General features: G+C 40.1%; 1 protein-coding gene across 1 annotated transcript in view; it reads left to right on the plus strand.

Moving 5' to 3' along the window:
- Positions 1-1,231: 1,231 nt before the first annotated feature.
- SMG1 (SMG1 nonsense mediated mRNA decay associated PI3K related kinase) overlaps positions 1,232-25,758 on the plus strand; it is a 97,765-nt gene continuing 73,238 nt past the window's right edge. Inside the window, exon 1 of the mRNA XM_082670178.1 lies at positions 1,232-1,507. Within this exon, the coding sequence (XP_082526304.1) occupies positions 1,419-1,507 (89 nt within the window). The 5' untranslated portion in view covers positions 1,232-1,418. The remainder of the gene's footprint in view (positions 1,508-25,758) is intronic.

Consider the following 25,758-nt stretch of genomic DNA (forward strand, 5'->3'; position numbering starts at 1 on the left):
CTTTATGAGGGGTTGCTGGGCACAAGAAAGGAGCCCAGGGTTGAAGCGGGATGAGTGTGTAACACCTCATAATCTCAAGTACTTTTGGTAACCATTTTAAATCACACAAGCAACATATAAAGACTTTCTTCTTGCAACATAAAATAGGTTAAGACCCTCTGTGCAGACAAGGGTAAGATCCTTTTTACTATCCTCCCCAAAGGTAACTCCTGTTACCTGTTCGATGTGCATCTTGCTGACCTTTTCTCAATGTATATGGATGGCATTCACATCATGTATCAGATGCTTTAGTGAAGTCTTTCTGGCGGACTGTCGCTGTGGGGGAGAGAGTGCTCAGGTTTGCCCCCCAGCCCCCCGACTCTTTTTGGAGGGGAAGGTGGGCAAGTGTAACGGTGAGAGGATTTCAGAGCATATTTCACATTGCAGGGAATCGGGTCTGGTGCTTGAGAGTACTCCGCTTTCTCGATTTAATTTAGTTTTTTGCAATGTGAAGAAATGGTCGAGGTGTCAGGACTCCATGGGCATTTCAGGCGTTGGCTGGGTAAATAGATACCCACCCTCTCTCTTTTTTTTTTAATTTCCACTTTTTACCGTAGAAGGTGAGGAACGTGGAGGCACGTGAACCCTAAAGGCACGCCTCTGTGTGTGTGTGTGTGTGTGTGTGTGTGTGTGTGTGTGCGCGCGCGCCCCCCCCCCCCCAGCAAGGGCACCCCAGGTTCTTAATTGGATGCTTGTTTACACCTTACTGCCCGGCCCTCAAGGGGTCAGGTGTTTTCCCGGGCTTATGTGGGAGGGTGTGCGTGTGGGAGTGGTGGCGGAGATTCCCCTCTCCCGTGATCCCCTGCGGCGGGGCCAGACCTCGGCGAGGTCCGCGGATAGTGCAGAATACCGCAGGGCGCGGGAGGATCGTCCGCTCGCTGAGCCCGGCCCCGCCCCCGCCCCCGCCCCAGGCCCCGCCCTTCCGATTCGGCCCCGCCCCTCTCCCCTGGCCCGGCGGGCGCCGGCCCCGCCCCTCACTCCCAGCATGCCGTGCGGCAGCGGCGGCGCGGCGGGCGGAGTCGGGAGGTGGGGTAGCCGTGTCTGTGTGAGCTTGAGGATCCGCGGCCACCGCCTCCTCCTCGCTGTTCTCCTCCTCCTGCGCCCCGGCGTCGCGGGCCGCGTACGGCCCTGTAAGAGACGTCGCCTCCCCTTCCTCCGCCTCCCTCTCACCGCGCCGCTCCCGCCTCCCAGTCCTGCGCTGCGGGCTCAGGCGGAACCCGGAACGGCCGTCCGCCTCCCCCGCCCTCCGCCGCCTCCTCCTCCTGCTCGGCTTCCTCCTCTGACCCGGGCCGGAGCGGAGTGTCGGCGGCGGCCGGTTCGGGCGGCGACTCGCGCTTCTTCGGGCGGCGGCGCTTGGCCATGTCGTGTCGGGGAAGGTAATGAGCCGCAGAGCCCCGGGGTCTCGGCTGAGCAGCGGCGGCGGCGGCGGCACCAAGTACCCGCGGAGCTGGAATGACTGGCAACCCAGGTGGGTGAGCCGGCGCCCAGCTCGCCGACCCGACCCCGGGCCCCGCCTCGGGCGGGCCGAGGCCTAGGACCGCCGGGGTGGGAGGCGCGGCCTAGGCTCTCCACCCTCCTCCCCCCACCCCATCCCCCGCCCCGGGGAACCAGGCGCGGCTTCCTGGGTCCCCTCCCGCCCCGGCCGGGGGAGGAAGGCCGCTGGGAGGCGAGGCCTAAATGCCTCCCCTCTCCCTGCATTTCAACTCGGGGGCTGGAGCCAAGAGCCAGGGCGCCGGGAGAAGGCACTGGCCTAGGAGTTGGGTGAAGGAAGGGGGACCTGGCGGTGGGGGCACTTTTTACTTGCCACCTTGCCCTCAAGTTGGGATATGAGTTGGGGGATCCTGAGAGTACGGGACCCTCTCTGTTACCCATTAACTTCCCTGATCTTTAACCCTTTGAGTCCCCACGTGAAAGATTTCCTTAACTGGGATCCCTTCTGTGACCCCCACGTGTTAATATTAAAAAAACAAAACAAAACCCAGCGCTCCAAGGCATTACTCTGACAACAGCGTAGTTGTGGAGCATGAGACTAGATTGTGACTGTGTTAATGGGGCCGACCGACCCTGGTACTAGGAAATGAAGTTTTCCCCAAGTGCAGGGGCAGTTACTCTGGCGGAGAGCAATTCATACCCGGACACTTGTACGGACAGTTGCTTAGAGGAGTAGAGAATTTGATTTGATTTTAGACAGGTTTGGGGCCTAGTTGGAAATGAGTATATGAGGAGGATCGAGTTTTGTTCCCGCCCCCCCACCACCACTTTTTGGCCACCCCGGGCCGATTGCAGGATCTCAGTTGCCCAACCAGGGATGGAACCTGGGCCTCGGTAGTGGAAGCACGGAATCCTAACCACTAGGCCACCAGGAAACTCCCTGCGGAGCATCGACTTCTTAAAAAAAATTAATTTTCGTGTCTTTCTGATTAATCATGGGGCAGTTGTACCTAATTTAGGACTAATTTATTCTTATCTCTCTTACTGAATAAGTGCTTGTAATACTCAAGACTATCTTGGAACGTAGCCCAGCGCCTAGAAGAACTTCCTAAACGTATATAATATTTTGGGGTTAGTTGATTCATGGAGCTCTCATACTTTGAAGCACACTTGCCATATGATTGTCCAGGAACTGGCCAAATAAATGTTAGACAAACACACGTTGTTGGGATGACTTTTGCTTCTTGATGGTTTCATGTAATTCCAGCAGTGTTTGGAAATAATTTGGTAAGATGTTCGAAGGTAACACTTTAATACTTGATAGAAAAATCAAAATACTCTTTTGGCTACTGAGTGGTACACATCTCATTCTGTTTAATATGCCTTCCCAAATCCTGTGTCTGTTGAGATCGGGTGTATATAACTAGGTGACTTTAAAAGTTAATGCCTGAGCCTAGAATTGAGATAAGTAGTTAAAAAAAAAATGTTTTGAAAGCATAGTTTTACTTGTTCTTTACCACTTAGGGTTTATGCCTGCTTTACATAAAATCAGTTAACTAGTTTTGGTATTTTTATCTGTAATTGACATTCTTTTGTATGTTCATTGAAATGTGTGAAATTTGATTTTTTTTTTGCATCTAATGAATTAGATGATAAATGAGCTTGAATTTGACATTTGAGAGCTCTTTGACAGTAGATTTTCCATTATTTTTCAGTACTGTGGTCAGCATATGTAAAAGAATGTACACAGTATCCCTTTAGAGGACTAAATAAAGTGCCCTTCACAAATAGTCCTGGAGCTTCTGGAAAAGAATAAGTTGTAGGTTGTGTTTCTAAATAAATGGAGTAGCCCAGTTGCAGCTATGGGTTGAGATCACCTGGCTTAATTTGACAGGTATGAAGCAGAATGGCTTATATAGTTGTGGAATATGTACGTGGGTTATTAGTATTGTCTGTTTTTCTTCAAGTACTTTATTTCTTGGCTGTGTGTGGGGGAGGATGTATGCATTCTTGGAAGCTGTGCTGTTTCACAGTCTCAGAACTTATTGCCTAGGTAGACAGATACTGTGAGATGCCCTTGGTTACATGGAGTAACAGTTGATTAGGATGTTGGAAATACTTGACTTTTTTGTAGAGGAAGGAATAGAAAAGTATGGACAGTACGCCATAGCAAAACTTGATTTCTTTGCACTGTTGCCTAATTGTTTTGTTAAATAGCCAATAAAAAACTTCAGGTGTTTGCCAAGTCATAAATTTTCATGAGTTAAATTTGAGGTGGTTATTCTGTACCCTCTTCACTTTAGAAGGGTGACAGACTCCAGTTAACTGACAGAATGGAGCTCAATTTTTCCCCTTGCTTAAATGGGGGTTTGTTTTTCTAAACATCTTCAAATGCAGGCACATTCCGTATGGTTCATCAGAGTCATTTTGGTTTAAAAAAATTTTTTTTTGCCTTTCTGTACCAGTCCTTGTCTGATTTTTTTGGGTTCTATTTTACTAGATTTAGTCTTTTTGAAAAGTAGGATTTAAAAAAGCAATTTTTGCTTGGTTTCTTTTAGTGTTAGTTTGTCAGTTAGTCTGGAAACCGACTGTTGAGTCAATGATGGCCACACCTGATACTTCACACGTATTGACAGGAAGTGTTCCAGGTGGCTGAATAGACTAGTGTCATGTGGCAACAGAGCAAGCCCACCTTTGCTAAAAGCATACCTCTAGCAGAAAGCATTTTCTTCGTTTTCATTCACTGTACTCTCCATTAACTTTTTTTAAAATAAATTTATTTTATTTATGTATTTTTGGCTGCGTTGGGTCTTCGTTGCTGTGCGCGGGCTTTCTCTAGTTGCAGCGAGCTGGGGCTACTCTTCCTTGCGGTGCGTGGGCTTCTCATTGCAGTGGCTTCTCTTGTTGCACAGCACAGGCTCTAGGCGTGCAGGCTCAGTAGTTGCGGCTCGCGGGCTCCAGAGTGCAGGCTCAGTAGTTGTGGCGCACAGGCTTAGTTGCTCTGCGGTATGTGGGATCTTCGCGGACCAGGGCTTGAACCCATGTCCCCTGCATTGGCAGGGGGATTCTCAACTGCTGTGCCACCAGCGCAGCCCCTCCATTAACATCTAAGAATGATTAGGCAAATGAGTGGTTTCATTATTGGCACTAACCAGTCTCTCCTTTTCTTGACTTTATTTTGGGGAGTAATCTTCTGGGTGCACCAATCAAGATAGAGATCAGAATGATTTGTTTTAAAATTAAGTGTATATGGGACTTCCCTGGTGATCTAGTGGTTAAGACTCCTGGGCTTCCACTGCAGGGAGCGCGGGTCTGATCCCTGTTTGGCAAACTAAGATCCTGCATGCCAGGCGGTGAAGCAAAAAAAAAAAAAGTGTGTAATTTGTTATATTGTTCATTTTAATTCTCCAAGATGACAAGACTGATTTGACATTGGAGTCAAATATAGATTAGTTCAACAAGCAAGAGTGAGCGTTGTCAAATGAAAACACATAATTTTACTTCCACACTTGGGCATCTTAAGACTTTATTCGTTTAACAGATATATCTTGGGTATCTTACTGTGCCCAATGTTAAGATCTTTCTACAGTTCTAAAAGGATGAAACTGTATATTAAAGACAGCTTCTATTTTTGGTAAAATGTAGACAGATTGAAGTTCTCACAAGTACAAATACCTTCATTCTCCATTGTCACAGACCAAAAGATGGGGAAGAGGGCTGTGAAGATAGAAAAGCCAAAAACTAGTATGTCTGACATTGTGAGAAGCTGGATTTTTGAAACTAGAGTTGTCTATTCAGCCTTTTATGAGTCTGTACTGTCTGATGTCCATAGGTGCATAATATAGTGAAATACATAAAGGGTGAAATTAAGTGGAGTTACATATTTTATAACTATAAATAGAGCTTTAGTTAAACAGAATTTAATGGTTGCCAATTCTGTACCACAGGTTTTCATGTACATTAAGGAGTTCCAGATAATTGTGTATGGGTGTTTAATTTGGGGGGAAAGTTTATTTTTTCCATTATAGAATAAAATATATTCCTTATGAAACATATGGCAATTTTATCTTTAAATTGAACCCTTTTCCCCCTTCTGTTGTGGTTCCTTTTTAAGTTGGGAGCATAACTGAAGGGTTTTTTAAATAATAGGAGATTGTGAAATATTCTAATTCAATGAAAATATTCTAATTCAGGAAATAGTGAGCCTGTAGGGATTTTTATGACTAATAGAGCTACTGTCTTTAAGGAGATTATCGGTTAGTATGGGGGATAAGAAAGGGCTTTGTAAAAGGTAAAGCAGTATATGGATATTAATTGTGATATAATTCTTGGTAAAATTCTTTTTATATGTGGTTTACAGTTTAAAACTTGGAGAGTCAGAGGAGGGAAAGCTGTATAGTTGAGTAGGGGGCAGTGGGACCATGAAATTGATCTGTTCTATTTTGACAGTAAATTTGGGGGGGGGATCAAAAAATAGAAGAAAGCAGGGAAATGGCAAAATGCAAGTTGTCCTTGGTAAAATGTTACCAGTTTGGTTAGAAGGATGGGGTATTTGTGAGGTGTGATACAAATAAGAGATGAAGCTTAAGAGCTGGAGTGGGGCTGTATTGTAGGTCTTGAATCATACTGGACGTGTTTGGAATGACTTTAGGGAACTACTGAAGTTTTACCAGCATGGAAGTGGCGTAATTGAGGAAGATTAAAATTAGTTGTGTGTGTGTGTGTGTGTGTGTGTGTGTGTGTGTGTGTGTGTGTGTGTGTGTAACCACAGTAGGAGGCAGTTGGAACAGTCTAGACAAGAGACTGTTGAGGACCTGAATATTGTTTATAATTCATGGTTTAAATTCAGACAAAAGTATTCAGCTCAATATATGGAATTTCCATAAGCAAGAGCCCCTTATTTGTTATCTGGTGTTGATTGAGGGTGATCACTAAAGTGATACTTTTTATCTGCTCACACTACAATTCAGGTTAGGACACTTACATTATATAGGATGATCATATACACAAAATGGAGTGTGGTTGATGGTTTTTTTTTTTTTTTTTTTTTTTGAACACTGAGTTCTCACAACTTTTAAATTTAGGCTTTCCTGCTTTCACTGCTTGGCACTTGCTTACTTGATTTTCTTTCCCAATCCTAATCACCTAAAATAAATCCCTGAGGCGGCTTTCAGTGGACCTCCCTTTATAGATTCACACAAGCTGTCATTTGTTTGGTGTCTCTTCATATTGTTTTCTGCTTACCTGTCTTTGACTATCTTAAAGTTTTCTCAGAATCCATTTTATTTTGGGGACTAGAAAATAAAACACATCCCCTCTTGTTTAGAGGTCTAACAGTGAAGGTTGCAGACATTTTGTGGTTTAATTCCTGTATGAAATACTCCAGCTTATTACTTTTTTTAATGTAGAATATAACCTATTAAATTTTTAGGGAGACATTTGTGTTCTTTTTTTTAAATTGAGGTATAACTGACATACAACATATTAGTTTCAGGTGTATGTATATGTTTTTATTATGTTCTGCTCCATCTTATATTAGTTGACGGTACTTTTTCTCTCTTAGTTGAATTGTTTTTTGAACTTGTTACTTTTTTGAGATAAAATTTATCCATGTATAGGTCTTAAGTTGAGTGATTTTTGACAAATGTATACACCTGTGTAACCATAATCCTGACCAAGATACAGATACACAATGACTTTGCAGTTGGATAACTTCCCTTCCCACTGCACCCACCCACCCCCAAAAAAAACAAAAACCCTGGCAGAGTGTACATGTGGATCTTACCTTAAAAGTTATTATAGACAGGAAATTTTTGAATATTATCTTATGATTTATTACCAACTTATGGTTTCTGAAGATTGATAACCTCGTCATCTTCAACATAGTTCTGTTATTCCTCTTTTGCTATAAACAAACTTGGGATATCTGAAGATCCTTGTGAAAACAGTTTCAGATGGTGGATCCACTGTTAACCTTTTCAGGCATTTGAGTCCTGGAACACAGAGGAGCTCTCCTAAGTTTGTTGGCTAAATTTATTCCTGTGAACTACAGGTTCACGGACTTTTCTCTTCCCTCTTGAACCTACCGTTGGTAGCTCTGTTTTTTTGTCCTCTCCCCAACCTAAACATTGCACTTCCCTTAAGATCCTTACCCTACCCTCTGCCCTCTGTGATCTTTCCAAATCTTGGTACAGGTCTACAATGAAAGGGAACTGTGCTTATCACTTCAACCTTTTTTTGTTCTCCCAACTAGTTTGTCCCTGAAGGCTGAGACTGTCATTTTCTCTACTGTTCTGTGTACTTAGCCTAAAGCACTCCCCAAACTCATTTCTGTCTTAAGGGCCTTTGCAAGTCCTGTTCTTGCTGTGTAGCTACTGCATAGATTGTTCTTCTCAGAGTGCTTGACCTGGGTGTTTTCATGCTATCTCAGCCTAAGTGCACCCCCTCGGTGAGAAGCACCAGGCTTCTCTAATAACACTCACTATCTGAGTTTTTTTGTGTGTGTCTTCACCAGTAAGACATAACCTTTATGTATGCATGCATTGTATAATGGTTTTACTTCTGTATCCCTTCTTCCCTACCAGTGCGTCAATAAATAGTAAACACTCTAAATTTGAGTGTCCTTTCTCAAGTAAATACATGAAAATGGAATTCTGCAAGTTTGTTTTTGTGTTTAGAGTTAACTGCAGGGCTTAGAACACTGTAACTGTAGGAGGCATTTTGAGAGGAACTGTTCCTTGTACAGCAGCTCGGTTAGCCGGAGGCAGCAACTTAAGTAAGGTGATTGTACAGGTTCAAAGGGACAATGTTCTAGTGGACTGAGGTGACCAGATCAGACTATGGCCATTTAAGATTCATAGGTTTTATCCATCTTGAAGAAATACTCTGCTCACATAAAGTTAATTTATACATTGACAGTTTATCCCATATCTGTTGTATCTATTTGTACATTATTTAAACAGTCTAATCACCAAAAAGTTAAGCACTGGGTGGGTTGAGCCTCTTTTGACATTCCATTAGAAGGCCTGAGGAAACAAACCTCTTGCCAGTTGTATGCCTGCTGATTGGGGAATGACTGAAATCCAAAATTTCCAGAATCAACAGGTTTCTTTCATAGTGAATTACTTCTTTCATATTAATCTTCATACCCTTTGGAAAAAGGAGATTGTATTCCTGTTAGAAATCATTCCTTAGGAAGTTAATGTTGCTGTTCATAGCGTGTCTAGGGTCTCATGTTTATTATTTAAAAACCTGTTACAGACTTTTTGTGTTTATTACTTAAAAATCTTTTTCAAAAGAGGAGTTTCTGGGGAATTCCCTGGTAGTCCAGTGGTTTGGCGCTTTCACTGCCAGGGCCTGGGTTTGATCCCTGGAGGGGGAACTAAGACCCTACAAACCACACAGCCCCCCCCACCTCCCCCCTCCCCCCAGAAGAGGAATTTCTGGCTTCCCTGGTGGTGCAGTGGGTTAAGAATCCGCCTGCCAATGCAGGGGACACGGGTCTGAGCCCAGTCCCGGAAGATCCCACATGCCGCGGAGCAACTAAGCCCATGTGCCACAACTGCTGAGCCTGCGCTCTAGGGCTCGTGAGCCACAATTACTGAAGCCGTGGTGCCTAGAGCCGGTGCACCGCAACAAGAGAAACCACCGCAATGAGAGTCCTGTGTGCTGCAACTAGACAAAAACCCGCGCACAGCAACAAAGCCCCAATACAGCCAAGAATAAATAAAATAAAATAAATAAATTAAAAAAAAAAAGAGTTTCTGGTATCAGAATTGTAGATTGCTTTTTGGTATGGAACTTACTAAATTTTGCTATTTCTTTGTTTATAAGGAAAGGCACTACTTTTTTCCTTTACCCTTTTTATCATCAATAAAGCACCTCAGCAGTGCTCTTATAGGTCCACAAGAAAATTATTACAAGCTCTGCAGTGGCCTAAGGTAATTATATGTATATGTGTGCAGATTTTTTAAAAAAATTGTTGAACTTAGTATTTACTAGATTTTTATTTTTGGGTGGCATCTAATATATTAATACCTTTTCTGCTGATTAGGCAAAAGCCTTCACTAATAAGCATGTCTTGGACTATATAGTGACATGTATTAGTTTTTCCTCTGTATATGACAGCATTGGCAACAATCTTGTTTTTTACTGAAGTTCTTTGAATTAAAATTTTCCCTCTTATTTAAATTTAATTGAAAAATTATCTTTACTGTCTCCTCTTTAGCATTTTAATCTTCTGATTTAAAAAGATGTGTGTATATGGAGTGTGTGTGTCAGTGTGTGTGTTTGAAATTTTAACTTTCATCTTGGAATATTTAGTTCTTTGAAGCAACCTATGACTCTTGCTATCCTGCCTCTTAAGGGTCTCCCTAGTTTATATTCCTAGTAATATGGACCCTGGAATCCTTGTCTGAAATATATCACTTTATTTCCAGTCTCTTTGCTTTGATTCTGACACTGGAAATTCAGACTCATTGCCCTAATGACAGAGTGTATGTTGACTTCCTGCAGTTTGCCAGAAATTAGGCAGAAAAATCTATTAATTTGAGGAAAAATGTCAGACTTTTTGTCTGTTCTCTATAGAATGGGACTCTTTTCTGATTTGATGATTAAAAAGATCCAAAGATGATCACCAGTATCACATAGTATTGTACAGATGAATTAATGCATATTTAATTGGAAAGAAAACACATCCTGGATTTTCTTTCCTAAAAAGATTGATTGTTTTTCTTCCTGTCCTTATATTCTTTTGATAAATTTGAAGAAAAATGAAAATGGTTTTCCAGAAGTAAGACAATGAACCTTGAGATTTAGTGTCTATTCATTAGTCTGGTTTAGAGGAATCTACCCTGAGGTACAGTTTGTATTGTTTTTGAAGGACTTGAGTTAGAACTCTGTTATAAGTGATTAATTGTCATTATTTGAAATATTGATGTAATTTTCATATGTGGTATCTTGTTCCTTTTTTGAAAATACTGAAACTAAAGATGAACTTATGCTTAATAAAAGTGTGTTAGGGGTGGTAATCAATTGACTGACTATAAGACAAAGTTTTGTAAAAGCAGCCTTTTATTTAATTAAAGTGGCCTATCTTGTATAGTTACTATAATGCTAGTATTCCCTGTGTTTTTATTGTAATCTTATTGAAGATGTGAAAATTACACCACAGTGCTCTTCTCCCTGCTCTTTTAGTCCATTTAAAAATCCACTTGTTGTCTTAGTATAATTACATTGGAGAAGTTAGAAGTAGAACCAGAGTGTTTTAGATTCTTCTCTAAGGTATATTTATTTTTAAGAATGTGTGCATTTTTAGTTTTGATCCTTTACAAATATTTGTCTTAGGAGAGGCTGGGGTCATGAAAATAGCAATGGACTAAGAATGGGAAGACAGAGGTCTTTTGTACTGACGTTACCAGCTGTCCCTCTGAGGAGGGATGCATTCCCTAAGACGCAGGGTTGTGAGGGTTAAAGATAAAGTTTGGGAAATTACTTTCAAAACTGTAAAATGCTATACAAATGATATTTATGTTGTCACATCTGAATCAAATTTGGAATTTTAAAGAACCTCCCTCTTTTATCTCTTCCTCAAAAAGTTAGAATTTACTACACACATGCACCCACGCTCTAGTTCAAATTTCATTTTTCTCTTCTAGAACTCTGAGTACCTAGAATGTGTGTGTGTGTATGTGTGTGTGGTAACTTCTGAAAGTTTCATGAAGGGCATTTATGTCAAGTGTCTTAGAGGATATATGACTGGAAGCTCATATAATTGTTAAATTTCTATTAGGTATGGCATTTGCCATCCTTAGTATAATAGTGGCTTTTCTTTTTACATTTTCTACTTATAGGCTTCTAGAATGAAAATTTCCATTAGGCTATCATCCTGTTTCAAGTTGGCCAATGAGGAATTTGACTGTAGGTCTGCATCATTCTTTATTATTTTTTCTATATATCTTATAATTCACACTTTAAGAACTTGATACCAGTTGAAATTGTGAGACAACAAAAATAATCTAATCTTTCTGACTGCATTTATTGTAGGGCAGGTGCAAATGGAATTAAATAGAGACAGGGTAGGTTAAAAGGTAGCTTGTACCTTGCTTAACTTGCATTATACAGTTGGAATTTAAAAACTGATTCTTATAAGAACATCAGTTGAATGCTGCATTGCGTTTTCTCCCCTACTCTAGTACGTATGTATGTTTGTTTTAAAGGGAGTAGGGAAATCATGGAATCATGGAAAGGATAGCCTCTGGCAATGTAATAGTTTGAAATACATAAAAAAAGAAGAACCACTTACATCTTCTAAACAGATAGGAATTAATGAAATTTTGTATCATTACGTAGTATATATACAGTATTAAGCTTTCATGAGATTTTGGTACTATTTTACATTGTAGCACTATAAATTTACTCAAAATGGGTAAATACTGCCTCCTAAGGAACTTCATATCTAGAAACATTGATTTTTCTCTTTCGTTTTAAAATTCTTATTTTATACCACTTAAATCGATCTGATACAAGTGTGTTTAGTGTAAAATATAACAAAAGAAAGAGATAGGGTTTGTATAGGCCTTTTGAGTTTGTATAGGCCTTTTGAGTTTAAAGTGGCTTAAGTGATGATTTTGAACTGTTTCATAGCTTTCTCAAACTTATAGCTAAATACTTTAAATACCTCAGTGTATTTCTGGCCACTGCTGAGCACAGTTGGAGTGCTGTTTCTTGGCGCTTGATTGCTGCTTACTAGAATATTTCAATAACTACCCCAAACTGTCTTCATTTAATAAATATTTCTGCAGTTAGAAGAGTAATCTGGTTTTTGTGAAAAATGTCTTCCTTTCCCAACTATTTGATTTAGGAGCCCATGTCTTTTGAGATTTATCTATGAGACATTTTTATTTGTTTATGTTTAAGCAGGGGAGGATATGGCTGTTCAAGATCACCTCTGAAAAAGAGGTTCCAATGCTTAAGTAGGAGGGTTTACCATACATACTTTACCATGATACCACTGACTACAGGTAGTATGTTTCTTTACCAGTTTGGTGTTTAATAGTGTTATTTCCTACCCCAGGATACCTAAGGAGATAGGTCCTAAAGGAGTTACTGGACATGTTGAAAGGAGTCAGAGTCCATTTAAAAATCCATTTGCTGTCTTCGTATAATTATGTTGGTAAAGTTAGAAATAGAACCAAGTGTTTTAGATTTCTCTCTAAGGTGTATTTATTTGTTTAAGAGGGTTGGGCTTGGGGGTCATGTGTCTGATTTGAGAATGGCCTAAAGATATTTCTGGTAATGTCTTCCTCTGTTGAGAATCATGTGTGGAATATGAAAATCAGTGTCTTTTCCCTACTTGCCATTATATTTAAGATGTGTTACATGTTAAGGGGTGCATGTTAGAATATTGCTTTTTCGATGCCCACATCCTTGACTCTGCCCAGGATTTGTAGGGTATACCATACCATTGTGGCAGTAGAGCCTAACTTGGTAATAGTTTTCTTTAAAAATACCTGTGTCTAAATTGCCTAGTATTTACTTTTTCTTGATGTGTTACAAGTGATTTTTGGCAACCACATCATTTTTCTTGACCTGTAAAAAAAAAAAAAAAAAAGTGGTAATGATGTTATCTGTTACACAGTACATATTTGTACCACAGTGCTTTTTTGGATTATTTTTAAAGGGAAAATTTAAAATATGTAATTGTTAGAGAATCTCACAAGCATGTTAGTCCCTTGGGTGTATGCTTGAGTCTATTAGTCAGAGGAACTTTATCAGAATAACTCTACAGTCGTTATTTGCCTGTTTTCAGGACTTTTGATGTTTATTTACTTATTTGTTTGTTTTGGCCCCCCCCACCCCAGTTTTCAGGACTTTTTATGTTTTTAAATATTTATTTATTTGGTTGTGGTGGGATCTTCGTTGCAGCGTGTGGAATCTTTTAGATGCGGCTGCAGGATCTTCAGTTGCGGCATGCAAACTCTTAGTTGCGGAATGTGGAATCTAGTTCCCTGACCAGGGATCAAACCCCGGCCCCCTGCATTGGGAGTGCAGAGCTTTAGTCACTGGACCATCAGGGAAGTCCCCAGGACTTTTTAAAAGATGGTCGCACACATTTCTTATATTATAAAACACTCTGCCCTATCCTTGATTAGAGTCCCCCTCTGGTCTCAAGACTTCGTTTTAGGATTTCTTTAGTGTTTAACTCTTAGTGATTCTTAATCTTCTGTGTCCTAAGTGGCTATGTTTGGCATATAACTGGAGAGTCTGCGTGAAGGTGAGGGGGTGGGACATGTTTCTTGGTAGACTTTCAGTCTTTTTGTCCTTCCTCTACTAGGGAGGTCACGCAGTAAGAGATTTCCTTTCAATCTTGGCATTTTCCCAGGCCGAATGGGATGTTTCTAAAGTACTTCCAGGACTTGCTGACAAAAGAGGAAGATAAGGGATGCAAATGGTAGCTGAAGCAGGGTTTTATTTAAGGCTGTAAACTAGCTTGGGTTAAAAATAAAGGTCAGGGCTTCCCTGGTGGCGCAGTGGTTGAGAGTCTGCCTGCCGATGCAGGGGACACGGGTTCGTGCCCCGGTCCGGGAAGATCCCACATGCCGCGGAGCGGCTGGGCCCGTGAGCCATGGCCGCTGAGCCTGCGTGTCCGTGTCCGGAGCCTGCTCCGCGCGGGAGAGGCCACACAACAGTGAGAGGCCCGCATTACCACAAAATAAATAAATAAAGGTCAGAAGAAAGTGAGTCCAGTTAACGTGGTGCCTTAGATTCGGAAGCCTTCAGGTGAACAATTATTTAGCATTAACAAAATTGGTTTTTTTTGTTAAATGCTGAAAATTGAATTCACATCTGTATTGGAGATTAAAAGCATACCACCTTTTATCAATATTCTTAATGCCTAGTAAGAAATGAATTTATGCCAGATGAGGTACAGAACCTCATAATACTTAAATACGTGAAATAGATTAGAAGTGGACTGCCTGTCTCTCTCTCAGGCAATGATTTTTCTGATTTTGCCAGCGACAGTGCTTTGACTCTTTAAATTTTTTATGAAAGCTATCAAAATGGGTAGGTAATAAAATATTAGGAATTTACAGGGTGTTTCTTTTTTAAAAAAATAAAGTGCTATAAGGACTTATCTCAGGCATTTCTCAAGCATTGCTGAAGAGTAAAATTACTATCTTGCTAGAAATTTGGAACTTTTTTACTATTAGTCTAGGTAACAGTTGTCTTTTACTGGTTTAAGTGCACTGTTTTGTTTCTTTCTGTACCTTGGCTAGGTTAATCCTTCCCTAGCTTAAAGTTCCAGCTCTCATGCCTGATTAATTCAGACACTGACAGTCTTTGGTTTCATTGGAGAGCATCCAGTGCTACATTTTTGCTTTTCCATTGAGAATGGCTACAAAATATGGCAGGCAATATAAGACATGAAATATCGAATTATTAAAAATAAATCAATGTTCTTTTACTTTTATACCTTTACTGTAAAGAAACATACTCTTTCCTATATGTCAGATTTATTGAGGTTTAGTTTATATGCTGTAGAGTTCTTTGAGTTTTGAGGAATGCAGATAGTATTGTAACCATGAGCACCACAATCACGCTGTAAATAGTTCCATCATATCTTCCCTTCCCCCACCCCAAGTTTCCTTGCTCCCTTTTGTAGTCAACTTCTCTCAGCCCTTGGTAACTGGTCTTTTTTCCCCTATAATTTTGTCTTTTGAAGAATGTCATAAATAAGGTTTTAAAAAATTGTTGTAAAATACACATAAAATTTACCATTTTACAATTCAGTGGTATTACGTACATTTATAACATGTGCAACCGTGACCACAATCTAGTTCCAGAACTTTTTATCACCCCAAGTGGAAACCCAGTATCAATTAAGCGGTCACTCCCCATTTTCCCCTCTTCCCAGCACCTGGCAACCACAAATCTATGTTCTCTGTGGATTTGCCTATTCTGGATATTTCATATAAATGGAATCATGTAATATGTAACCTTTTGTGTCAGACCTCTTTGACTTAGTATAACATTTTCAAGGGTCATCCGTGTTATAGTAGGTATGGCTGAATAATCATCTGTTGTATACCACATTTTGTTTATTCATTCATCCTTTGATGGGCATTTGAGTTTCTATCTTTTGGCTATTGTGAATAGTATTGTGGTGAACATACACCTAGAAGTTTTTGTTTGAACATTTGTTTTCAGTTCTTTTGGGCATATACCTGGGAGTGGATTTGCTAGATCATGTGGTAATTCTATGTTTAACTTTTTGAGGAACTGCCAAACTGTTTTCTGAAGTCCTTTGTACCATTTTACATTCTTATCAGTGATGTACGAGGGTTCCAATTTCTCCACCTCTCACAACATATTCCATTAAAATTTTTTTGGCTATTCTAGTGGGTGTGGTTTCTGTTTGTGGTTTTGATTTGCATTTTCCTATTCACTAATAAAGTTTAACAACTTTTCATGTGTTAATTGGCCATTTGTGTGTCTTCGGAGAGATGTATCAATTCAGGTCTTTTGCCCATTTTTAAATTGGATTGTCTTTTTGTTGAGTTATAGGAGTTCTTTGTATATTTTGGATACTAGACACTTCTCTTATGAGGTATATGATTTGCAAGTATTTTCTCTGGTTTTATGAGTGGTCTTTTCATTTGATAGTGTCCTTTGCACAAAAATAAATAAGACTTCTAAAATGCATATTAAGTAGAATTTAAAAATTTGGAATCATTTAAATATATTACCGAAGCCCTCCCTTTCTATTACTGGCTTCTTTTTTGTGTTCAGAGAAGTTATTATTAAGATCATATGCATAGACCATATTTTAGTTATATAAAGTTTTACCTTAGAAGACAAAATTTTTACTTAAATAATCACAATGGATTTTGATCCAAGGTCATCTTCTACTCAGTTCCCCACCCCTCTCCATGCAGCAACCACTATATTGTTTTACTTTCCTTATGAAAGGTGTGTGGTATTAGATAATACAGTATCTCTGCCTTCAATACTAGCATCTTTTCAAACTAGTGGGCAAATTGAAGCTAGTATATAACTACTAAAGTGCAAGCTAGTGTGGTTCTCTCTTTGAGTGTTGTAAGAGTTTGAAGAAGGGGCTGAATGATGGGATTTTTATTTTGTGTTTTTTCTGAAAGCACAGAACATTTTATACTCCTAATTGGAACTTATACTAACAGTTCTTTTTTTTCTAGATTGTAAATTCTTAGAGGGTTGGAACTATCTTACTTAGTTCGCCTTTTGGAGTCATTACTCCAAGTTAGTGCTCTTGTTGTAGAACATAACCAAGAAAATATTGTTGATTAGGGAGTATGGGTTCTAGGTTGAATGTTGAAGAAAACTTAGTGTTGGGTTAGGTTAGGGGACTGCATTCCAGTGTCAAGAGAAAGGCCTCAATTGTGAGAATAGGGAATCATTTAGTCAACAACTAATTTGTGTGCCATCAAGGCAATGAGGGGTACAATGATAAGCAATGCTAACAGGCTCTTGCCCTTTTGGAATTTACAGTCTCCTGGCAGAACACAGTTAAATAAGCTTCTCAAATGGTGTAAGAGCTAAGGGAACTATTAGGTTCTCTGGAAGCACTTATATAGCAGGGACTCCTAGTCACCCTCAGGGGAATCAGAAACTTTGTGAAGGAAAGCTGAAGCTTGAAGGACATTGAAAAATTAGCTAGGGTTGGCAAGTGCTGAGGACAAGGCTGTTCCAGGCAGACGAGCTGAGCAAGGTGACTGAAAAATTGGGATGGATGGAGCATAGAATGTAAAAGGATTACAAGAGTGTGGAGAGTTAGCTGAAAAGGGAAGTAAGGTACATAAGATGATAAAGGGCAGTGGGAGGACATCAGATTTGTGTTTCATAAGAATTATTTTTGTTGCACTGTGGAGGAGAAGTGGGAGAGAGGTGAGAATTGGAGGTGGGAAACATACTGTGTCTGACTGGCCAAATAGTGCCATTTATTGGAAAATACCTGATGGTGGTACCATTTATTAAAATGGGGGTTCCAGGAAGAAAGGAGCCAGTTGTGTTTGAGGCATTAGAACATTAAGATTGTTTTTTTAAACAGTTGGGTTTATAGGTCTGGACCTCAGAGTGGACATCTATGATGGAGGCCTGGATTTGGGAGTCGATGTCATATAGGTGATAAGTACTGCCATCGGCATGGATTGCGGGAGAGAGTACAAAGTGAGATGCATAGAGGGCCTGTGGTCAAGCTTTGAGAAACTCCAAGATTTAGTATTTGGTAGAGGAGGCTGAGCAAGCCTTCAAAGGTTCCTGAAAAAGCAGAACCAGAGAGGCAGCAAGAAATACAGACTATAACATACTATAAGCCAAAGGAAGGGAAGAATCTGGTTACTTTGAATTCTCAGGATCTGAGCCCAAGTTATTGTAGGGATTTTAAAAAGAAGTTTTCATTCAGCCCACCTCATTCCTCTGTAAGGCACCTTTGTGTAGGCCACAGCCTGCTCAAGCCTGCTCAGAAGCCCTGTGAAAACCTGCTATGAGAGGATGAGTAAGAAGCAGCCTGGAGTATATCTTGCTTTTATCAACCTGGAGGTCTTAGTTGGTTTTGCCAAAAGTGATAGGGCAGAAGTTGGATTGGTGTAGCTGGAGGAGCTAGTGGAGGTAAAGAAATGATACAGCGAGTAGAGACAATTCTTAGTGTGACTGCAAAGAGCAAGGGCAGATTGTTTAGTTGGAGAGATGTGGAATTGATGGACTTTTTCTGTTTTTGGGGAGTTTTTTTTGTTTTTGTTTTTTTTTGCGCTACGCGGGCCTCTCACTGCCATGGCCTCTCCCGTTGCGGAGCACAGACTCCGGACGTGCAGGCTCAGCGGCCATGGCTCACGGGCCCAGCCAATCCGCGGCTTGTGGGATCTTCCCGGACCAGGGCACGAACCCGGCGTCCCCTGCATTGGCAGGCAGACTCTCAACCACTGTGCCACCAGGGAAACCCTGGGTGTTTTTTTATTTTTTTTAATATTTTTATTTTTTTTTCGATACGCCGGCCTCTCTTGTGGCCTCTCCTGCTGCGGAGCAGAGGCTCCGGACGCACAGGCCCAGTGGCCATGGCTTACGGGCCCAGCCGCTCCGCGGCATGTGGGATCTTCCTGGACCGGGGCACGACCCGTGTCCTCTGCATCGGCAGGCGGACTCTCAACCGCTGCGCCACCAGGGAAGCCCCCTGGGTGTTTTTTTAAAATATGTTTTTGTATTCTTATATTGGAGATATTAGGAAATTTTACATGTTTAAGGAGAGCATTCAGTTTGGTGGGAAAAGTAGACTCCCTAGGAGAAAGACTATTTGTGAAAAGTTATGAGAAGGTAGACATAGAATCCTAATCAAGGCCTAGAGTTGGGTGCAGGTGTGTTATGGTATCTTTTTTTTCCCCCTTGGTTAAGTAGAAAGAGAGAATTTGTCAGGGATTTAGGTGAGTATTTTGGAATCTGAAGAGAATGGGGAATGTCTGGATAGTGCATGTGGGAGATGAACATTGGAGGACCTGGGGATGTGGTGCTTACTGATGGATGATGGAATTGATAATTGGGTTTATGCAGGGTTGGGATTTTGCCAGATTGGTGTGAGGGAAATGTTAAGGCAGGTTAAGGGAATTGGCAAGAGTTATTGAAATGATAAACCATGAAAAACTGGTTAAAGAAGGAAGTTAAGAAGAAAGAAGGTACTTGGATTGGAAAAAAGTAGAGAGAATCACTGGAATTAAAGTTACTAAAAAAACCTTTAGAGTGGTATTGAGAAAGTGTGAGTAGTAGAGAGTTGTCAAAAGCAAAGCAAGTCATTGGGGGCATTGAGCAAGAAGAACTGAAAAGGGCTTGTGGGATTTTAGAGACAAGTAAGCCACCAGTGGCGGTTGCTACTGGGGCAGGAGCAGTTTCTGTGGAGTGCAGAGGGTGGGACCCTGGTTACAGTGAGTTGGAAAGTGAGAGAAGGCAAGGAAAAGAAATTTTCAAGAGGTTTGGCTGTGAAGAATCTATCTAGACAATTAACTTTAGAAGGAGAAAGAGAATTAAGGTTTTTGTTTTTGTTTTTTTAGAGGAAAGACCTGAATGTGTTTATATGTTGATGTTGTGATGAGCATTGGGAAAGTCAGAGATGCAAGGCATACTCCAGAAGGTAGGGGAATGTACGAATCCAAAGGGTTACTGCAGATAGGAGGTTTAGTTGTTCCATTATGTGAGTGTGATGGGAAGAAATGTTCTGTGTGCAGACATAGGTAAATTTGTAGATTGCTGGAAGGAGGTTGGCAGGCAGTGGTGGAGTGTTGAAGAACTTGAAAGTTAGAACTGAGTTTGAGTTCTTGCTCTGCCTTTAATTAGCTGTGCTGCTTTAGGTAAGTTATGGAATCTTTGTTACCTCATCTGTAAGAAGGTAACTTACCATCTTCAGTAATCACAATAGGATTATGTTGAAGATTAAATGAGGTGATAAATGTATGTAAACTGCTTGGGGAGGTTGCCTACCAGACTTTATTATGAGCTCAGAATTTAGTTCTTACTATTCAGAGTGCTGTAGAAAAACTTGTATTTCTAATATAGCAAGAATCTGTAAGGTTATCAGTGGTAGTGCTGGGGGAAGGAGAAAAGTGCAGAAAGTTTGAAAGCTGTTTTGGAAAGCAGAAAACCCTGGCTAGGGAGTCACGGGCAGCATTGAAGACTCAGTGATAGGGAACTACATGGGAGTGGTGTATTCACCAGCCTTTACACTGAAGACACTTGTGCACATGAAGCAAAGTTTAAAATCTAATGTAGTACCCTCCTAGTTACTTTGTTTGTCCTTTGTGGTTAATATGATTAGAGATCTGTCAATAGAGGCTGTTTGAGATTCCTTGGGAGGAATATAAACTATACTGAAGTTGAATCTTTTCTATGTTTTGCTTAAAGATATTATATAAAAACAATTTACAACCCTTTAAATTTTGGGTTAGAGTATATTCAGTCATATAGGTGCAGAGTTAGAGCATGTCTGTAAGACCACCCTTACTTCTGATAGTTGCAAGTTTGGGGGTCCCCAAGACCATTCCTGGGTTGGATGATTCACCGGAAGGACTTATAGGACTTATTGAAAGCTGTTATACTCATGGTTACAGTTTATTACAGCTATAGGATACAGATTAAAATCAACCAAGGGTAAAGGTGCATAGGGTAGAGTTTACGACAGTTCCAAATGTGGAGCTTCTCCCCGTGGAGTAGTGAGCAGTGTTACTTTCCTGGTATTGATGGGTGATAATACGTATGGAGTATTACCAGCCATGGAAGCCCAGCCCAGCCTTGGTGTCCAGAGTTCTTATTTGGGCTCCATCATTGACTGCCCACATGCACGAACTTAGTTTCCAGCCCTACTAGAGGTTGAGTTGATCCGTGTGACTCAAAGGCCCCACCATGCATAGATCACATTGTTATACTTTCTAGTGTGACCCAAAGTTCCCAGGTGGACAAGGGCACTTTTTAAAAAAAAAAATTATTTATTTATTTTTGGCTCTTTTGGGTCTTCATTGCTGCCTGCGGGCTTTCTCTAGTTGCAGCGAGTAGGGGTTCCTCTTCGTTGGGATGCGCGGGCTTCTCATTGCAGTGGTTTCTCTAGCTGCGGAGCACGGGCTCTAGGCTCATGGGCTTCAGTAGTTGTGGCTTGTGGGCTCTGGAGCGCAGGCTCAGCAGTTGTGGCGCACGGGCTTAGTTGCTCCACAGCATGTGGGATCTTCCCAGACCAGGGCTCGAACCCGTGTCCCCTGCATTGGCAGGCAGATTCTTAACCACTGTGCCACGGGGGAAACCCAAGGGCACTCTTATTAGGCATTATATTCCAAGAGTTTAGAGATTACCTTCCAGAAGCCAAGGGTTAAGTCCAGATCTCTCTTTGGGCAAGGTAAAATTCTTTACAGTTTTACAACAATCGTTAAATATATTTTTATATTTTGAGGCTGCAGAAACTAATTAGTTGATGTTTGATTGATAATTAAAAGTTGGTAATAAAGAACCCATAAATTGTATGGGTTTGGTATCGTAGACACTTAATACTTAAGTAGCTAAGGAAGTTTCATTAAGAAATACTAGCTGTTAATATTTATAGTAAACTTGAGGTAAACTTATAATTTTGGCATGATGGTTCAATTCTGTTATATTAAATTTGAACTTACTGTTTTCTCCTGTGGAAACAGTTTCATATAATGAAGTCCCTGAGCCTCCCAAGTGAGTTTTTTAGCCATAGACTCATATTTTAGAGCAATGTCTCTAATGTGAAAGTACACAAGCCTCAGAGTTATGCATAGTTTCACCTTTTCTCTTATACTTTTTTGAAAGTATGTCTGAATCCAGGTGAGTAAGAGATATCACAGAGATAACCTTGAATTTATTTATTTATTTATGTATTTTTGCGGTTCGCGGGCCTCTCCCGTTGCGGAGCACAGGCTCCGGACGCACAGGCCCAGCGGCCATGGCTCACGGGCCCAGCCCCTCTGCGGCATGTGGGATATTCCCGGACTGGGGCACGAACCCATGTCCCCTGCATCGGCAGGCGGGCTCTCAACCACTGCGCCACCAGGGAAGCCCTTGAATTTATTTTTAAAAAGTAAATCAGTTTTAGTGGTATTAGCTGTTAGTATGAAAAACTCACAGCATATCCTACAACTGCTTTGTGACAGTGATGCTATGCATCTTTGAGTACCATTGCTTTAGAGAATAAATGCATTCCCACCTCATTGGCTTTAGTGCAAATATCATTTCCTAGTTGATATCCATTACAAATTAGATCTCACCATGAGAACGAAATCCCTTAATAAGCCTAGTTAAAAACAACTTGAAGCAATATGATGCTTATTCCGGTGGCACCACTAGGTGTGGTGTTTGCATCAAGTCATTTCCGGGTGCTTTATGGAAATGTTTTCTGATAGGGAATTCCCTGACTTCACATTTCCAGGCTGACTTTTCCCCCTTAAGAACTGGACCACAAGACCACACTTAGCCAGGAGATACTTAACTATCCCCTAACACGTGGTAGGTTGTTGACGTGAGGTCTGAGGGCTTGGGTCATTGAAAATGAATAACCTCTCAGATGTATTACATTTTCTGTATATTGAGAATAGGTGACTAAAATGAGCGGTAACTATATTTGCATGTGATTTGTATGTTATAGTTAACATTTAAATTCTTTTGTACTAAAAATTTTTTTGTTGCCACCTTAAGCCTCTGTTCTCTAAGGCATAGAGTGGCATGTGCCATCTCAGTTTTTGCTTCAACATATGAACCCTAGAGGGCCATAGTGCAATTAAAAGCACCTAACCCATAAATGATATTTGCTTCATGTTTGAACAACAAATGTTTTAACCCACTGTCTTCACTAATATTGTAACTACTGTCTTACAGATTGACTTGATGCAAAAACATCACAAAGGCTCCATATTATACAGTATGCGATTTTTGAGGTATGAGCTTTAGAAACTTACCTCTCATGTGGCATGTACATCAGGCTTTAACTTCAGTTTAATCATTTTGGGGAATTTATGCATTTCTTTTTTTTCCCTCTCTCTCTCCATAATATTTTTAGAGTATTAAAGGGGCTGTGGAGGTATTTTTGGATTCTTGCTAGGATACTTAGTCTTAACAGATACATTTTCTTTTTATCACTAAATTGAGACACTAATTCTGGCAGATGATAGCTTTTTCAGCCCTTATAACTAGCTTAACATTTATGCCTGCCTCTTTGAGTTCAAATCTGCATTTTCTATTTTGTGCCTTTGATTGCCTCATTTTAAGTGCTCATTTCCGTTCTTAACAGTTTTCTATTTATTGGACTGGGATGATCTTGTTGGTGCTAACTGCCTGATATTGACTTTTTGAGAACTAAGCTGTCTAGATATTATAAAAATAGAGATTTCATATAAATGCTGAACTATTTTGTGCTTTTGGGTTCAGAATACCTATAACTTGAATTCTGGTTAGAAATATTTTGATCAGTTTGTATTGGAAGAACTTAGCAACCAGGGAGTTTTTAGACAGTTCTGAGACAGTAGTTCTACCCTAGTGAATTTTTTGCTATATTTCTGAAAACCCAAATTCTGAAAAAAAAAAAAAAAAAAAACTTGGTGTTTATTACTAATGAGATTTAAAAACGTGTATTTCTAACAAATTGGGAGGTTGTTCCTGTTTTTTTTCAGTTTAGTTTGAAATCAGTGCTTCCTAGTTAGCAATGGATTTGTTGGTAGCAGTAGATTGCTTAATTTCTTCAGTGAAGAAGTTAAAATCAGCTATTGTATGTTGAGTATAAAAACTTGTTTTGATCATATTCATATGTTTATGAACTATTTATATTTATTTGTTTAGACTGAAAACCTTAAGTATATTTACTATTATGGTCATAATAACTTCAAGTGTACCTTAAAAGCTAAGTATTTCTTAAGAACTTATCTTTCTTAAGCCTAACAATAACATTACATAATAGATAGGTATTATCCCCATTTTATGCAAAAGACAACTGAGGCTTGGAAATTAAGTTCCTTGTGCAGTCACACATACCTTTTCAGTGCTAGAGCTGGGATTTGAGCCCAGATCTTTTTTTAACCCATATTCGCTATTGCCTTGTGTTTACTGGTATGTCACCAGAAAAAGATACAAATATTTAACTCTCAATGGTAAGAGTATATATGTGATGCATAAGCATAATGAAAATTAGAAATTCAGATTATTTAGATATTCATTTAAATATTGATAGACTTAAGTTATCTTGATGTTTTAGAATTATTTTATTCATTCATTTACTAACAGCTTCCTTTTCTAGGTTGTGTTAGATGCTATACGTATAGACAGGTTCAAAATCTGCCAGAAAAGCTCATAAGTCCTCTTTTATTTTTCAGTTCCCTTTTAGAAATTAATGATATGTTATGGTTTATTATAGGTGCTCATTTAGTGTGCTATTTTAGATACATGGGGGTAGATCATTATGTTAGTTTTAAAAAGTTCTCATGCTCCATTTAGTGGTAAAGGTATTTAAATGCTTATACTTAGTATACTTAGAAAATATCCTAATACATTTTTTTTGAAATTCCATAGATTTTATTTTTCATATGTTGGAAGTTCTGAGCTTTGTCAACAAGTGAACTCTGAATGTTTGAAGAAGATACTTCACTATGGAACCTTAGTTATATGCATAGTATGCTAGGGTTATGGATTTTTATCAAGTTTCAGATTGAGAGCCTTCAGGAATAATTTAGATTGGTGCCACATAGGTATCCAAGTTTAATTGAACCTGTTTGTCTACATTCTGTATTAACAGTGATTGCAGTAGGTACAGATCAGGGTGTCTGAGCCTATGCACCTTTTCATATTTAGTGTTCTTGGGGGGGCAACGAAAGGATGATAAACTCGAAATGAAATACACAGACACTTTTTTTTACACATAGGGGAGGGCCATGGGGGTTGAGGAATAGCTCAGTTTCTGCTCTTGCCAGTGTCCTTAACTTTTCCAGATAATTATGGGTGCAGCAGGTGTTTTAGTAAGTATCATAAAAGTGATTTTTTTCCAGAAGGTTGTTCCTCTCAGAAGAAATATCAATAGCAGAGGAACTTTTTTCTTGGTATTTTTCATATGCTGCCATAGGGTAGTTAGTGTTTTATTTCTTTTTTTTTGCGGTACACGGGCCCCTCACTGTTGTGGCCTCTCCTGTTGCGGAGCACAGGCTCCGGGTGCGCAGGCCCAGCGGCCACGGCTCACGGGCCCAGCCGCTTCGCGGCACGCGGGATCCTCCCGAACCGGGGCACGAACCCGCGTCCCCTGCATTGGCAGGCGGACTCCCAACCACTGCGCCACCAGGGAAGCCCATGTTTTTTTATTCTTGATACCTTATGGTTGATGGAAGAATAAGGCTCATGAGAAATTATAAAGTTTAGCTCCCTATTTTACTGATGGGGACATTGAGGCATAGAGATGATCCTTAGATAAGGGTACTAATTTTATCCTGGGGCTGAGCAGCTTGTTAATATCAGGTATCTCGGATTATTCTAGGCGGTATTTGAATTTTAAATAGATTATGGACTGCAACCTTCAGCTTTATTGGATTCCTGACACCTTGCTTTTATTTTCCTCATTTTTAATAATTTTAATAGATATTCTTTATATGAGGAATCTTCAGTGAAGTCCTCAGTATTGCCATACATTAAAACAATCTTTGCAGCTAATGTGTTCTTTCCTAATATCCTATTGAGCTTGCTTTCAAATTTCATTCTATAATTTATTTTCCCACCAAATAGTCAAGTTACAAA

Source organism: Grampus griseus (assembly GCF_964374135.1).
Source record: "Grampus griseus genome assembly, chromosome: 14".
Classification (NCBI taxonomy): Eukaryota; Metazoa; Chordata; class Mammalia; order Artiodactyla; family Delphinidae; genus Grampus; species Grampus griseus.